This window comes from Aptenodytes forsteri, unplaced genomic scaffold (genome assembly GCF_000699145.1).
Source record: "Aptenodytes forsteri isolate BGI_AS27 unplaced genomic scaffold, ASM69914v1 Scaffold136, whole genome shotgun sequence".
NCBI lineage: Eukaryota > Metazoa > Chordata > Aves > Sphenisciformes > Spheniscidae > Aptenodytes > Aptenodytes forsteri.
In genome coordinates this window covers 2,750,328-2,763,738 of record NW_008796111.1, presented here as the reverse complement: position 1 = coordinate 2,763,738, position 13,411 = coordinate 2,750,328, and the positions used below count along the sequence as shown (strand labels likewise).

The window sequence follows — 13,411 nt, the reverse complement described above, 5'->3', positions numbered from 1 at the left end:
GGGGTACACGTGTGTGCGAGAGACGTAGCCCCCGCCAGCTTCACGGCATGGCTGTTAGCGAGCACACACCGGGACGCGCTCAGCGAGACATTTTGCTTTGCTTTTTGCCTCTTCCCTTTGGCCTGAAGCAGATACTCATTCACCGAACAGCGCGCCGCTCGTTCAAGGCTCTCGGGCTCCCTTGGGCCCGTCTCTCCGCCAGAGAAGAGATTCAGCCCCTACTCACGGCTGCTCTTCCCCTTCCCCCTCCAGCCTGCTTCTGAATTCGAGAAGCATCTCGTTTGTATTTCATCCTAGCTCAGCACTGTGCCCTTCTCTCCACCAGCCATGGGGAAACATCACAGCGCCAGACAGGGTCGTGCAATAGCAGTGCAACGTCCCATCTCCAGGTGGGGAAACTGAGGCAGGGAGGGATTTCAGGAGCAGGCTTCACCAGGAGCGTTGGGGGCTCCACCTTTCTGAAGATTGAGCTCCCCCAGGCACCTGCAGCTGGGCAAAATAGTGTCTCCTTCGCCCAATCTTGATGTGAGGGTCAAGACAAACCATGAGGGTCAAGGAAATCTCCGCTCTCACCCCATGCTGTCTCTGAAACTCTCCCGATAGTCTGTGCTTAGTACCTCCCTGAAAAGGGTCTGAACTGATCTTTGCACCGTAGATGGTACAACCTCTGCGGGAGGCTGACATCCAGGCAGCAAGCATCCTCTCTGCAAAGGGAGGATCTGGAGGGGGATGCTGCCCGTCACGCACAAGGACTGACCCAAGTCACCTGTCCACCCCCGCAACGCAGCCGGCACCGCTCGTGCACAGACACAAATCCCTTCACGCCCACTCTGGCTAAGCCATAAACGGTCAGAAAATCTGGTGACACGATGAATTTTAACCTCCAGACTGAAATCAGTCCCATCCACAGGTGACCTCTCCAAGAAGGGCCCCAAGCACGCCGTTTGGAGGGTGATCTTGGGGCAGCACTTCTATTTCCAAAGCCCCGGGATGGCCGGGCAGCAGCTCGGCTTCTGCTGCTGGATCCGCTGCCCAGCACCTTGTCCCGAAAGACGCGTGTGCAGCCCATCTGTGGGTGACACAAGGGTTAATGCCGCCCAGAAAATTCCACTCCTAAGCCGATAATCTCATCTGTGCTGGGCACACACACGCATCACCTGCAGCCCGGCCTCTCATGGAATAATTTTTGAGCAGCTCTTTCTTTGTGAACTGCTAATCCCCCGGTGAGCTGCTCTAACCCCATCCCTCCTGGTGCCCTGGCCTCACCTCCGCACCCACCTCCCCACCGGGGCTGCACCCCTGCAACCGCTCCTTTTGCAAATTTGTGGATTACGGAGTGACCCAGAGCCTGAGATCAGAAGCTGATGAACCAGACACCCCTCAGCCAGCAATTGTGGGCACACGTTCAAAGACGCAGCCGTTTAATCCCATTGACTGCTTTTTAGCCCGTCTCCGAGCCTGGACTTTCTGTACCCAAGAGTTGCAAGCTTTGCTCTTCCCAGGGCACTTCCCTGAAGCTTGTCTACAAATTAAACTGCTTGGATCCTGCCCCATCCCTACTCTGCCAGGTTATTAAGCCCTCGCATCTTGCTACAGGGATGTATCCATGTCCGCAGCCCCTACCAGCAGGAGCACAACAGCAGCGACCTGTGTGCTGGGCTCCGAGTGCATTATTGATTCAGGACTAAGAAAATGCTTAGGAAGTAGGAAAAGTGTCCTGCTCTCTAAAAGCTTGTGCACCTTGTAAGCTCAATACATGCAGCCTTTGCAGAGAGGCTCGCTACACGCTATTAATATTTTATTCTGTAAGAGGCCCTGATAGTTTGAATGGGGGAGGGCAGGACGCGGAGGCTGGGGGTGGAAAAGAGGAGGGAGCAGAGGCGCTGCCGCGGTCCTCAAATGCGGGTGCAGATCTCCCCCAAAGCCTTTTCGGGGGGAGCGCGGCTGGGTGGTGGATACCCCTGTACCCACCCCCCTACCTCCTATCAGGGCTCCTGGGTCTGCTGCATTAAGCACTCTGCTTTTGCTGTTGCATGCAAAGTATTTGGCTGCTTTATGCTCTATTTTAAGGGTAACGTTTCAGCAGGTGCCTGTTGGTGGCTGGGATGGTGCTGTGCTCAGCCTGAAATGCGCCCTGGCTGCTGCGAGCGGCTGTCCCCGAGGACAGGACTGCGATCCTCTCCTTTAGAGGTCTCCCCCAAACCCCCTTAATGGCAGCACCATGGAGCTGAAGCAGCCGACTCGGCCGGGGGATGGGGGCTCGCAAACCCTTTGGCTGGGTGTAAAAACCAGTTGAATCTGTGGTAGTTCTCCCTTTGGGATATTCCCCCAAAAGGGATGTGGAGGTGCCGAGGGCAGGACCGGACACAGTGGTGGCAGCATCCATGCGGAGCTCGGCTCTGGGGGAACAGAGACCCATTGCCCACGCCAGAGCATGCAGCAAAATAGGTGCTAGTCCTGGGCTAGGGGCATGTGGGTTCTGGAGCCGCCCGGCACCGCTCATGGGTGAGTGACCCTGCTGCCCACTCGGGCACCCGTCACCACGCTGCTCTAATCACACGCTGACGCTCGCCTTCCCAGGCGACTTGTCAGAGGCAGAGGCTGGAGTCGCGGCGCCGTGTGTGGAGCTGCTCCGGGGAGGGGAGGCTGCTGTGTTAGCGGCTTCTGCACAGATGTGAGCAAGTGGGAGAGGTGGGAGCCGGCTGGAATGAGACCCAACCTGGTGGCTCTGCGTGGCTGCGTGCCTGCACCCACTGAATGACTGGAAAAGCAGCCCCGGCCAGTCCCCTCTCGTGGCTGGAGCCTGCTCGGGGTCAGGTGGCAAATGGAGAAACCCCCACGGAGCCAAAAGCCACAGGTTTCCCTAAGCCTGCCTGCTCATAGCGCAGAGCAGATGCACGGAGACACCGGTGCCAAATGCTGGAGCAAGCGCAGGTCGGGGCAGTGGAGCAAGGCGGATGCGGGGTCAATGCAGCAACGTGCACCCTCTGTGGGGCCCGCTGACCCTGCCTGAAAGATGGGGGGACTTGCGGGGACCTCACGGGACACGTCTGAGGCTGCAGGCAGGGTTAGGGCGCTGCATGGGAGGGGATGGCACATCTGCTTGGGGTGAAGGCTGTCAGTCCAAACTGCCGTTTGCCGGTGGGTCTTAGCAGGCATCGGCTTCTCCCCATAGACATCTCCTGGATGGTCACCAAGCAGCGCTTCACAGTCCATAGAGGAAAAAGCCCCTTTGGTGTTTTCCAGCACAGGAACCTGTGTACTGCATTGAACTGCCCAAGTAATGCCTGGGGCGTATTCAGCACTGCAGGCTGGGTGCCCAAGGAGATGGACGCCTTCGAGAGGGTGGCAGCAGCAGTGATGCTCACACCATCTCGGTGGAGAACTCCCGCTAAGCAGGTCAGCAACAGCCCACGTGCATAACAACTCCGGCAAGTCAGAAATTTGGGCTCTGCTAGCCAAGCATTGCCGAGCTGCTGTTGCTCATGCTTGATGGAGCTCACCATCTAGGTCAGAGGAGGAATTCATTAACCTCGGGACCACTCTGCTGTCGCTGCGTTGCTGTAAGCTCCATACCCCGCCGGGCAGGGACGGTGTGAGATGCGCACAGAGTGACCACTGGCTCCTCACCTCCCCGTCCCCCTCCCCGGTGGGATGCAGGGGTCTGGATGCTTCTGGCGAGTGGGGCTGAGCTCAGCAGAAAACAGTGAAGCCGCTGGTGCCGGGCCCGTGGCTCTGGTGGGAATGGGGGCAGCCACTCCTAAAGGCCCCTCTGGTTGAGCTCTTTGGGTTGTGCTGTGGGGGCTGCAGGGGAAACGAGGCTGCTGTGAAGGAAGGGGTTGTGCTGATTGACTCGCGGACAGGGGTTTTGGTGGTGCTTGGGCATGTTTCCGTTCTGGTTTCTCCAAAACAATGACGTGAGCCAGGTGCGGAGCTTGGATGGTCCCCATTGAGGACATCAGGATTGCTTGCTCGTTGCTGTGCTGCCCCAAGAGCGTAGTCGTGGGGGGGAGAGGTGCCCATCCAGTGCCGTACGTGATTTTGCAACCCCGCTTCTGCAGTTTGCTGCCTGTCGCTGCTGCAGATGACCCAGCTGTTGCTGCATGCAGCGCTGCAGCCAAGCGCTCGGCCCCGCAGCTGCTGCGGGAGCGGAAAGCAAAGCGGTTTGGGTCATTTTGCAGAGGTGCTTTTCAGACGGATCACTGAACTGGTCCGACCAACTGTGGCTCTGCAGCTCGTAGTGCTGCCACAGGGGGAACAGCGGGGACATGGCTGTCACTGGCGTGGGACAACGGGCAGGGTCATGGGGCTGGGATAGCCTAAACCCCACGCCTCAAAATCCTGATGGTAAAAAGGTGGTTTGGGGTCCGAAACTGTAATCGGGCTCAACGAAGGTTAAAACTGGACTTTCACTTAGGGAAACCAGAGCGTGGTAGGAGAGCACTCCTTCCCACTCAGGCAGTCTTGACTGCAGGGAGGATTCCTTTTAAAGTTTAACGGCAGAGCGTATCTATGCTATAGAAGACAATAAAGATTTAAAAAAAAAAATAAATAGGAGGGACTTCCCTGAATCCCTTCAGCTTCAAAAGTTGCTTATGGAAAACTGTGATACCTGGAGCTGGTGCATGAGTGAGTGTAAGAGCTGCTGTAAGAGCTACGCTCCTGGCTCTGGCCACGCTCCCCAGCAAGTCTTCAGAGTCAGTTCTCTCCAGCTTTTCCCATCTGGACGCTGTTCCCTTTGAAGAGCAAAGCTTTTCTTAAAAGCAGTTTATTCTTCCCCGTTTCTTTCAAGGTGGGGGTAAACCTTCTGCTCGCTGTACCAATTAAATCTACTTGACAGCTTGATTTTTATCGCTGTGTCTTTTCCATCAGCAAGTGGAAATGATCCTTGTTAGGGGAGCAGCATCCCACTTTACAACAAGATGAATCCCAAACTGGGCATTTAAGAAAATGTGAGGGGAAATCCTGTTTGCTCAGCACTCTCTAATTTAAAGCTGAATTGTATTCTTTCATTTTCTGTAAAGCCTCTGCTTTTATAACACCGAGGTCCTGCCGCACTCCGGAGTAGCCTCTGTGGTAGGAGAGGAGTAGTATGTAATTTGCTGAGCAGCTAATAACATGCAATCCAAGGGGCCGGCCCCAAGGGCAAGGAGCCATTGATCTTGACTTCAAATAGTGTTCTCTGCAGCAACCCTGATGCTGAGAAGTGTTTAAGGGTGGGAACAAAACCGAAAGGCCCCAGCCCTTTCTCCCACGCTCGAAAGCAATGCCATGATGTGGATTAGGGAAACCTTCAGCCGGATGGAAATGGCAGCAGTTGCCTTTTCCAGGCTCCCCTCAAAGGAAAGGACAGTATTTTCCAGATGTTAATTTAATGTACTGGAGAGCTCAAGGGGAAAGGGGGGCTGTTAGCACTTTACAGATGTGAAAAGAAAGGTGTGGCTTTCTGTCCCCACAACCCTGTCATGGGCAGTCTGACAGCGGAGAGTGGATTTCTTGTGCTGCTGAATTTTGGCATAAAGGCAAAGTAATTGTCCCCAATGCCATATAGGTCCCATATGGAAGGGCAAAGGGGAGCTCTGACTCCCAGCCCTCTGCTAAGGCCAAGGATGGGTTTGCAACCAACAGCGTGGGTAGTGCTGATTTAGTCAAAGAGGAGGGAGAACATCCACTTTTCTTGGAAAGGATTTTTCCATCTGACTTGTATACGGGCTCCGCTCAGCCCAAAGGCTGCCCTTGAAGCCCGGGGCGGTCACAGGGCTGAGGACCCCTTGCCCTTTGCCCCCCCGGGTTCTCCTACCTGAAACAAGGCGCAGGGGCAGCACGGGGACCTCCCTGAGAGGGGTGGGCTGGGGAAGGGCTGCAGGTTTTGTCTCTGCTCGGGGTACCAGAAGGGATGAATCCATCCTTTAATCACCAGATCACGCTGCATCTTTACAAATGCTTTTGGAAGAGCATCTCTGAAGCAACGCCATTTTCCTTCTTACTTTAAAAACTTTGACTTTAGGTGCAAACAAAGGATTGTGGGTTTGGGGATGATTAAAACTAAACAGGGGTATGAAGATATGGTTGGGTAGAGTGGTATGAGATGGGTTAAGAATGTAGGGAAAAGGGTTTCTGTGCCCCAAAATTTGTCTGTTTTTTCCAATTTTAGCACCCGGTCTACTAAGAGAAATAGTTCTTTAGTACAAGCCTTATAACCACATGTCATTCAGAAAAGTTTAGCTAAGAATTAAACTAAACATCAAATTTGGCTGAATGTGTAATGAATAAATAAAGCCTTTTCCTTTCATGTACCTGTGCCAAAATCAACAAGCTCTATTAGCTGATGAAACAATGCTGACGCCAAATAAAAATACCCCTGACCCATCAATATGGGCTAAGAGCTCGGCCCTGCATCAAAGAGCATTATCTGAACAAGAAATACTGTCTCGACACCTCTGGGGGGAAAAAAAAGGGCTCCCATCCCAGCGGTGAGCGGGGCTCCCCGTGCTGCCGGCCGGGTGCAGGGAGCTCCCACCGGGGTGTCAGGGAGCAGTGAAACCATTACGTGATGGCCGTCGGCTTGCAGGCAGTCTGCTCCGGACACCTCTCCTGTACGCCCCACCTTGCTTTTGCTAGAATGACTTGGAAACCCCTTGAGCTGCAAACCTGTTTGGAGCAGGGACCCTGGCTTTGGTGTTTGCTTGCTCCCTGCTGCCCGCCCCATGTGTAAATTGCCCACAAAACCTGCATATTTTTTTATCATGTGTGCAAAACGCCAACGCTTGGAAGTGAAATTCTCAAAGGTGCCTGCTCAGTACCAAAGAAGCGCTTCAGCATCTCGGAATATCTCAATACCTGGGAGCACCCTGCCCAGCTGTGCCATCCTCCTCCTCCTCCCCAGGAGGGTGGGATGGTGAAGTCACGCCACATCTCCCCTCTACCCCACACAGCCTGCGCAGCTTTGCCGTTCCCCAGCCATGCCTGTCCTGCAAACCGCGCTCATTTGAAATCTGCGTTTAGCTGCCCTGTGCCATGCCCTGGATGTGATCTTTGAAGTTTCACCCTTCCCTCGGCATCCTTGGTTAAAAGATCTGTTCCCTATTAGTCTTCAGTCACGCTTTTAGATTCATTCAGGCTTTTATTTACTTATCCATCTGTCTTCCTGCTCCCACCACTCCCCCTGCCCTGCCACAAGGGAAAGTACAATTCATTTTTCAGCTGACCCTGCCAGAAAGGCATTGACATGAATAGGAGAAGGTTCAGGAACTGTGGAAAAAGCAAAACCCCCGACTCTAATAAGCAGCAAAATGCTTCCCAACCAGAAGGGAGCAGCCAGATGCGACTAGAATTGCTGTAAAACAGAAAAGACAATCCTCCAAATAATTCCTGCAATCCCCCAGACGCCTCCTTTTGCTGAACTCTCTGAGCGCTGCTCGAAGTTGTTAAAACCGTAGCGTGCGATCCTGCGGGCTGTGCAATGCCTCCTTGGCACCGGTACAGCCTCGTAGGAAACGTTCCCTGTCTTACACGGTGCTGACTTTCACCAGGGCTCTCCCCCTCTGCTTGCCCACAGCGATGCCCCGCACGGGGACATCGTCCAGCTCCCTCTTGTCTGGCTGCCTTAAGCAAGGAGGGACGTTTGTGTGTCTTTAATTTTGATTTCAGTTGTCTGAGCAGTGCAGGCGTCCTGCCAGGCTGTGCTTAATTCTGAGTAACGTTAGTTTAACTGCACGGACAGTACCCTGCTGTTTTGAAAGACACCTAAGAAAGCAATATAGTCGCTGTAAGAACTTCTCTGCTGGAAAGCCAGGCTCCTATGAGAACCCACCTGTTACATAAAAATAATTAAAACCTGAAGAGAAAGGATAACAGGACACCAAAAGGCATCCGAGCAGGCTGGCAGGCAAGGAGCTGCGCAGGGTTCATGCGAGTCGCTAACCCTCCCCTCTCGCACCAAGGGCCGGGGCTCGGAGGTTGTAACGATCGGTGGGCAGCGACATTGATTTTTGCCCAGCGCTTCCTTTGCGCAGGGGTAGCAAAACTCCGCTTGCATCCCCTGCGGGCTCCGCTCGCCTCTCTCTGCATGTCAATAGGTGTCAAGTCACCACCCAGGACCGGCGATGGAAAGGCCATTTCTTGCTGATTCCACTTTCTACTGACCATAAGGGGATGCTCAGCAGTAAATGGCCACGTGTCATTCTCTGTGACAGAGGCCATGAAAATTTACTTTGATGGTCTCCTGGCACACACAGCTCAAGTCCTCAGGCTGAACTGGAGCCTGGATCTCTCCTGCAGCCACCTCCTACTCTGCGCACTAAGTGCTGGGTGGGCTCCTTGCTCGCCTCAGCAGGGCTGCCCTTCATCTGCTTTGTTTTTAACACTCTCTAATCCTCTGGAGAGGACAGCCCTGGTGCAAGATGGGGGAGAAAGGGCCATGAATACAGTGGGATTTCATAAACCTCTCCCAAAAATCTAAAAAAATAACTTGCAATATATTACTCCTGTTCTTAGCTTGATGCTTCATCAGGGAATTGCTCGGGGACGTTGCCGTGAATGCCGGTTTCTGTGTCGGGAGATGAATGCTGGGTCAGGCGCGTACCCCGGGGTGAGGCAGGGACAGGAAGGCAAATCCATGTTTTGCATTTCTGTAACTCCCATTCATGGCTGTTCACGGTGTTTGCGAGCGTTACAGCACATGGCAGGCGTACGCTACGAGGAAATACTGCTCATGCCCAGAATAGAAAGATTTTAGCTCAGTATTGACTGAATCAAGAGATGTAGAGCGCTGATTGCAGTTTGTGTCATTTGCTTCCTTGGAGGTCAGTGGAACTGAAGTCTGGAGCATCCTTAGCCAGAAAGCGTTTGCAAATAGCTGCAGTGAATGTAGCAGAAAGCAATCTGGGGTTCACCTTTTAATCCTTCTGCAGCCAGTCAGATAAATGGAAATCCAGGCTGACCCATCAATAGTTAACTGTTTCATTTGCAACCTTTGACTTAATCTTTCTTTTCAAATAATCTTTTAAAAGGCAAAGCTGCTACTTATCGGGAATTAGTGAAAGTATCTTCCCTGGTACTAATGAGACCCCTTAGGCTGGGGAGAACTGGGTAAATAAATAGTGGTGGCATGTTCTGATGGTCATAAATGTTTGGCATCTCCTGGTATCAAAGCAGCACCTTTCTCTTGGATTTTCAAGAGGTGCCCTGAGCGGGTTGGGCCCAGGGTATTTTCTACGTGTACCTGCATTTTCTAGGTGGGGAACCGAGGCGTGGGGTATCTGAATCTGGCTAATGCTGGCAATAGAAATTGGCACTCCTGTCCCCTCTTCCACTGATTTAGAGGGAGGAAAACTCCCCTTCTCATTACAGGTAATAGGCTACTATACTCCTTGTCCAGTGCTCACCCCAGTAGAAACCCTGTCAGCACGGACTGGCTTGGTCACTGTGCCTTAAATGTGTGCTCAGACCGCTCCTGGAGGACATTTGGGAGGGGATGTTACAGCCATGCTGTTTTGCTTTTTGCTTTGACCCCCGAACTCTTTTTAGCAATGTAAAGCCTTGTGAATTATAAATCAAATGTTCCTGCTGAGCTTTGTGGTGCACGGAATGAAATGCAATGATTAATATTTAAGAGAAAATAAGTTAGAGATTTTAACTACAAGGGCAAGTGTCTGTCCAGAGAGTCTTTTCATGTGGAGGCTAGAAGAGAGGGAGAGCTGCGCTTTCAGGGACTTCAGTGAAACTCGTGGCTGCCAGCCCGCCTCCCTGACCTGCCGGTGTGCGAGGCCACACTGGCCTCCACCGCCCTGCCCCTTGCTCTTACTCGTGCCGAAACGATGCGCCCACCTCTGATAAAACCCCGGTGCCGGCACAGCCTTTTGGGATGGGACTGGTGAACACACCCCACGCACTTTAGCAAGCAGAGGGACGTGCTCAGAGCAGCTCAGGTTGCGTGCTCGCTGAGGGCAGAGCTTTTCCAAAACCCAGACCTTACCACCCCAGACCAGGACTTGCTAAGCCCACCCTGGCTACTCCTCACCCTCCCCTCAGCGTGCCAGCACCATCCCTGCTCTAGGGCCGACCTCTCGTTGGCACAGCACCGGGATGGGCAGGACACCTTCTCCCCATTTTGCAGATGGGGAGACTGAGAGCTCAAGGCAGCAACCACCATTGCCACCCTGAACCCAAATGCCCTTATAACGGCATCTCGGCAGGACGCTGCCTCTGGCCACCTGCAAGCAGAGTCTGTTATAACACATCAAACAAGGAGGGAAACACTTACATGGGTGCAGAATCTCTCCGGCGGGTCCCCACAAGTGATTCCTGCCGGATCCACCCGTACTGTCACGTAATCCTTCATCCGCATGGCCTTGGGTTGACAAGCGTAAAACTCCCATGACGGGCCATCGTCCGTGGTCACCCAGGACTTGCAAATGTCATACTGTCCCATGGCCAAGGGGAGACAGTGCAAGAGGAGAGCAACCAGGTAGAGCATGGCAGCTGCGGCCAAGCGTGGGATCCCTGGGCGAGGGCAGTGCCGAGAGTCCCGAGGAAGGCAGCTACTGGGCTAGGGGTTGCTCTCGGGATCAGCATGGAAACTCCTCATCTAAAAATGATCCAGTCTAAGGAGATCCAGACAGTAACAGGAACGATCCCACTCTGCACGCTGTATTTGGACGTGGAAAGTTTCTCTCGGCACAGAAGCCAACTTTGCAAATCACTTGATTGGGAAAGTTTTGGCCAGAGTTGCTGATCAGTGGTCAAAAGTCTTCCTTAACCTCATTTTTTTCCCCCCTTTTATTGTATGAAAGGGCTTCCAAATCAGCATGAAAATATCTAGAGGTGACTCCAGTCAATCAATAGAAAGATCAAGTTCTGAGTTGCTGATGAAATTTGATAGGAGTAAATTGCAGAGGCTGCGAGATGGTGCTGGATCAGGTTTTCCTCAACCTTCTTGTCTGCTGCAAATGCGTCGCTCTGGAAAGTGCCTTAAACTGTGATCTGCCTTAAATAATTCTTGGGGCTTTTGAACATTAATACATAAAATAAATACAGCATCTGTTCATCAGTACAACTCTGACAAGAGAGACTCTTTGGAGCTAAAATTCCTTTCTCCCAAAGGATGGTTGTGTCAACATAAACACGTTGGGTGGCAAGATCCGCAGCGGTCCCAGCAGGATGCTGGCTGGTCAGTGGGTTGGCAGGAGCGGCGCTGGCCTTGCTGCTTCTCCCTCTGTGTCTTGCAGGGGCAGCGAGGCACTCGCAGGCGAGGATTTCTGTCTGACTCTGCCTTTTGGCAACTGAGCATCAAGTTCCCCAAGCCTTCAGCTGCAAGCCATGCTGCTACCTGAGGTCTCCTCTCTCTTTCATGGTCAGGGCAACGGGAGAGTTCATTAGCAGGCTGCACCTGCAACAAATCGAAAGACAAATTAGCTGGGAGCAAGGGGGGGGGGCAGTTGGAGCAACAAGACTTGTAGGAACAGGGGTCCCCCAGGAGACACAGCCCTCAGCTGGGCTTCCCAAGCCACAAGCCAGGCTTCTGTAAAAGGGAGATATACAACTTTAATAAAAAGAAATCCATAGTAAGATGCTTATGGCTCTTCTGCTGTTTCGGAGATGGGGAGGAGCGCTGCCCTCTTTAAGGTATCTGGTTTGTAACAGCAGCAGGACAATGAGAGCTCTAATGGGTCTTCAAATAGTATCAAGAAGCAGCTATAGGTCATTAGAAGACAGAGAATATGCAGACACAGAGCAGGGACAGACAGACAAATTGATAGTCTTAAAAAGATAAGCAAATAAATAAGGCAGCTGGGGAGACAGATACATTGTCCAGCATCCCCATGTATGATTTATCTGAACAATAACATTTAATAAAAACCAATTTGAAGTCCTAATAACATTTAAGGTTCACCTAATACAAAGAACAGTGACCTTCTCAGTATTCATTTCAGGTTAGAGCAACATTTCTGCAATTTTGTCATCTTTCCAGTAGAGCTATAAAAACCTTAAGTAATTACAAAACAAAATGACAAAGAACCGGGAAAAAAAAAAAGAAGTCAAACCCTCTCTCAGCATTAGACCCAGGAGGGAGATCTCATAAGAGAAGGTGGGAGGCACGTATCCAGAAGAGAAATTTAGCTCTGGATAATTCCCTTCCTATTTGATTCCCCAACTTTTCTTCCACAATTTTGGGATGTCTGCTTCAACAGCCTGTTTAGTATTTGCTTTCTCATAAAGCTCAGTTACTAAAGCTCAGAAACTCCAGGTTAACAGATGCATTGATTCACATCGCTGTGCTACCATCTCCCTTTCCCCCCTTTTTGGTTGAAAGATTGCTGATGGAGATGAATGAGTTCAGAAAAGAGAAGCTATCTCTCATGCTTCATCGCCAGCTCTCAAAGAAGAGCCTATTATAGCTGCGTTGGACCTGAATAAACTCCCAAAGAAAGAATAGACTGGCTGCTATTTTTATATTATGAGTAAATGTAGTAAAAATAATAAACCGGTGTGACACAGTGTTTGTAAGTCCCGCTGACATCAGAGCTGCCTTTTCAGTTATAACAAGTCAGTTCCTAATTATTACATCGAGCCGGTCGCGGCCAAGTGCCTAATAACAGCGGAGAGCGTGAGACTCCACTATTGTACAGAAAACAAGCAGGGTAGTTTTAATGAGGAGTCCAGTGCTGCCAAGTTTATGGATCTATTTTCATAGCCTTAACAATTGTATCTTGCACTTGAATGGCTGTCAGGGAAAAACCCAGGAAGAAAGGATCTATAATATCTACTAGTTTCTTGTTATGCTTGCTAAATGTCATAGATTCCCAGGGAAATGAAAATTTGCCGGAAAAACGTATTTACTGTCAGTCACTCAGCCAGGCGTGCTGGTTCCCTGTGAAGTCTGCGGTGCAACACTTCGCCGGTACGGTCCCTTTGCAGAAATAGTTGCAGAACGTTGCTCTGAAATAAGCCAGCATACCGCACACGGGGGGAGAGACTCCCTGAATTAAAGGGTTTGCCCTGCTTGATTTGGTTTGATCCTTAGAAAATAAAGCCTCACCTGGTATTATTAAGAAACTGCAGTTCATGGGAACAAATAGAACCAATGCTCTTTGTTTTCTTTGAAGAGTACTCAGCTATCACTGGGGGCTGACAGCCAGAGTATTAAAACCACAAAATTAGATTGTATCTTGACTTAGCTGGTTCCTTTTTTATTATTATTGGATTAACACCCTATTGAAATAACGAGGCAACACTGAGCAACAACTGAGCTGCTCTGGAATTAAGAACAGAAAGTAAACTCAGTGAAGGAGTTTTCAATTTTCTTTCGGAACTGTCGCCTTCGAAATAAACCCCAACCGCCCCCCCCCCCCCCCCCCCCCCCCCTCCCCGCCCCCTCGCCATCACTGTCCCCCCCCTGTCCCCTTGCCAT

General features: G+C 51.6%; 1 protein-coding gene across 2 annotated transcripts in view; it reads right to left on the bottom strand.

Annotated features, from left to right (window-relative positions):
• NTNG2 (netrin G2) overlaps positions 1-10,477 on the bottom strand; it is a 48,767-nt gene extending 38,290 nt beyond the window's left edge. For both annotated transcript variants that reach the window (XM_019474070.1, XM_009286950.1), the window contains exon 1: positions 10,265-10,477. In XM_019474070.1, the coding sequence (XP_019329615.1) occupies positions 10,265-10,477 (213 nt within the window). The remainder of the gene's footprint in view (positions 1-10,264) is intronic.
• Positions 10,478-13,411: the final 2,934 nt, after the last annotated feature.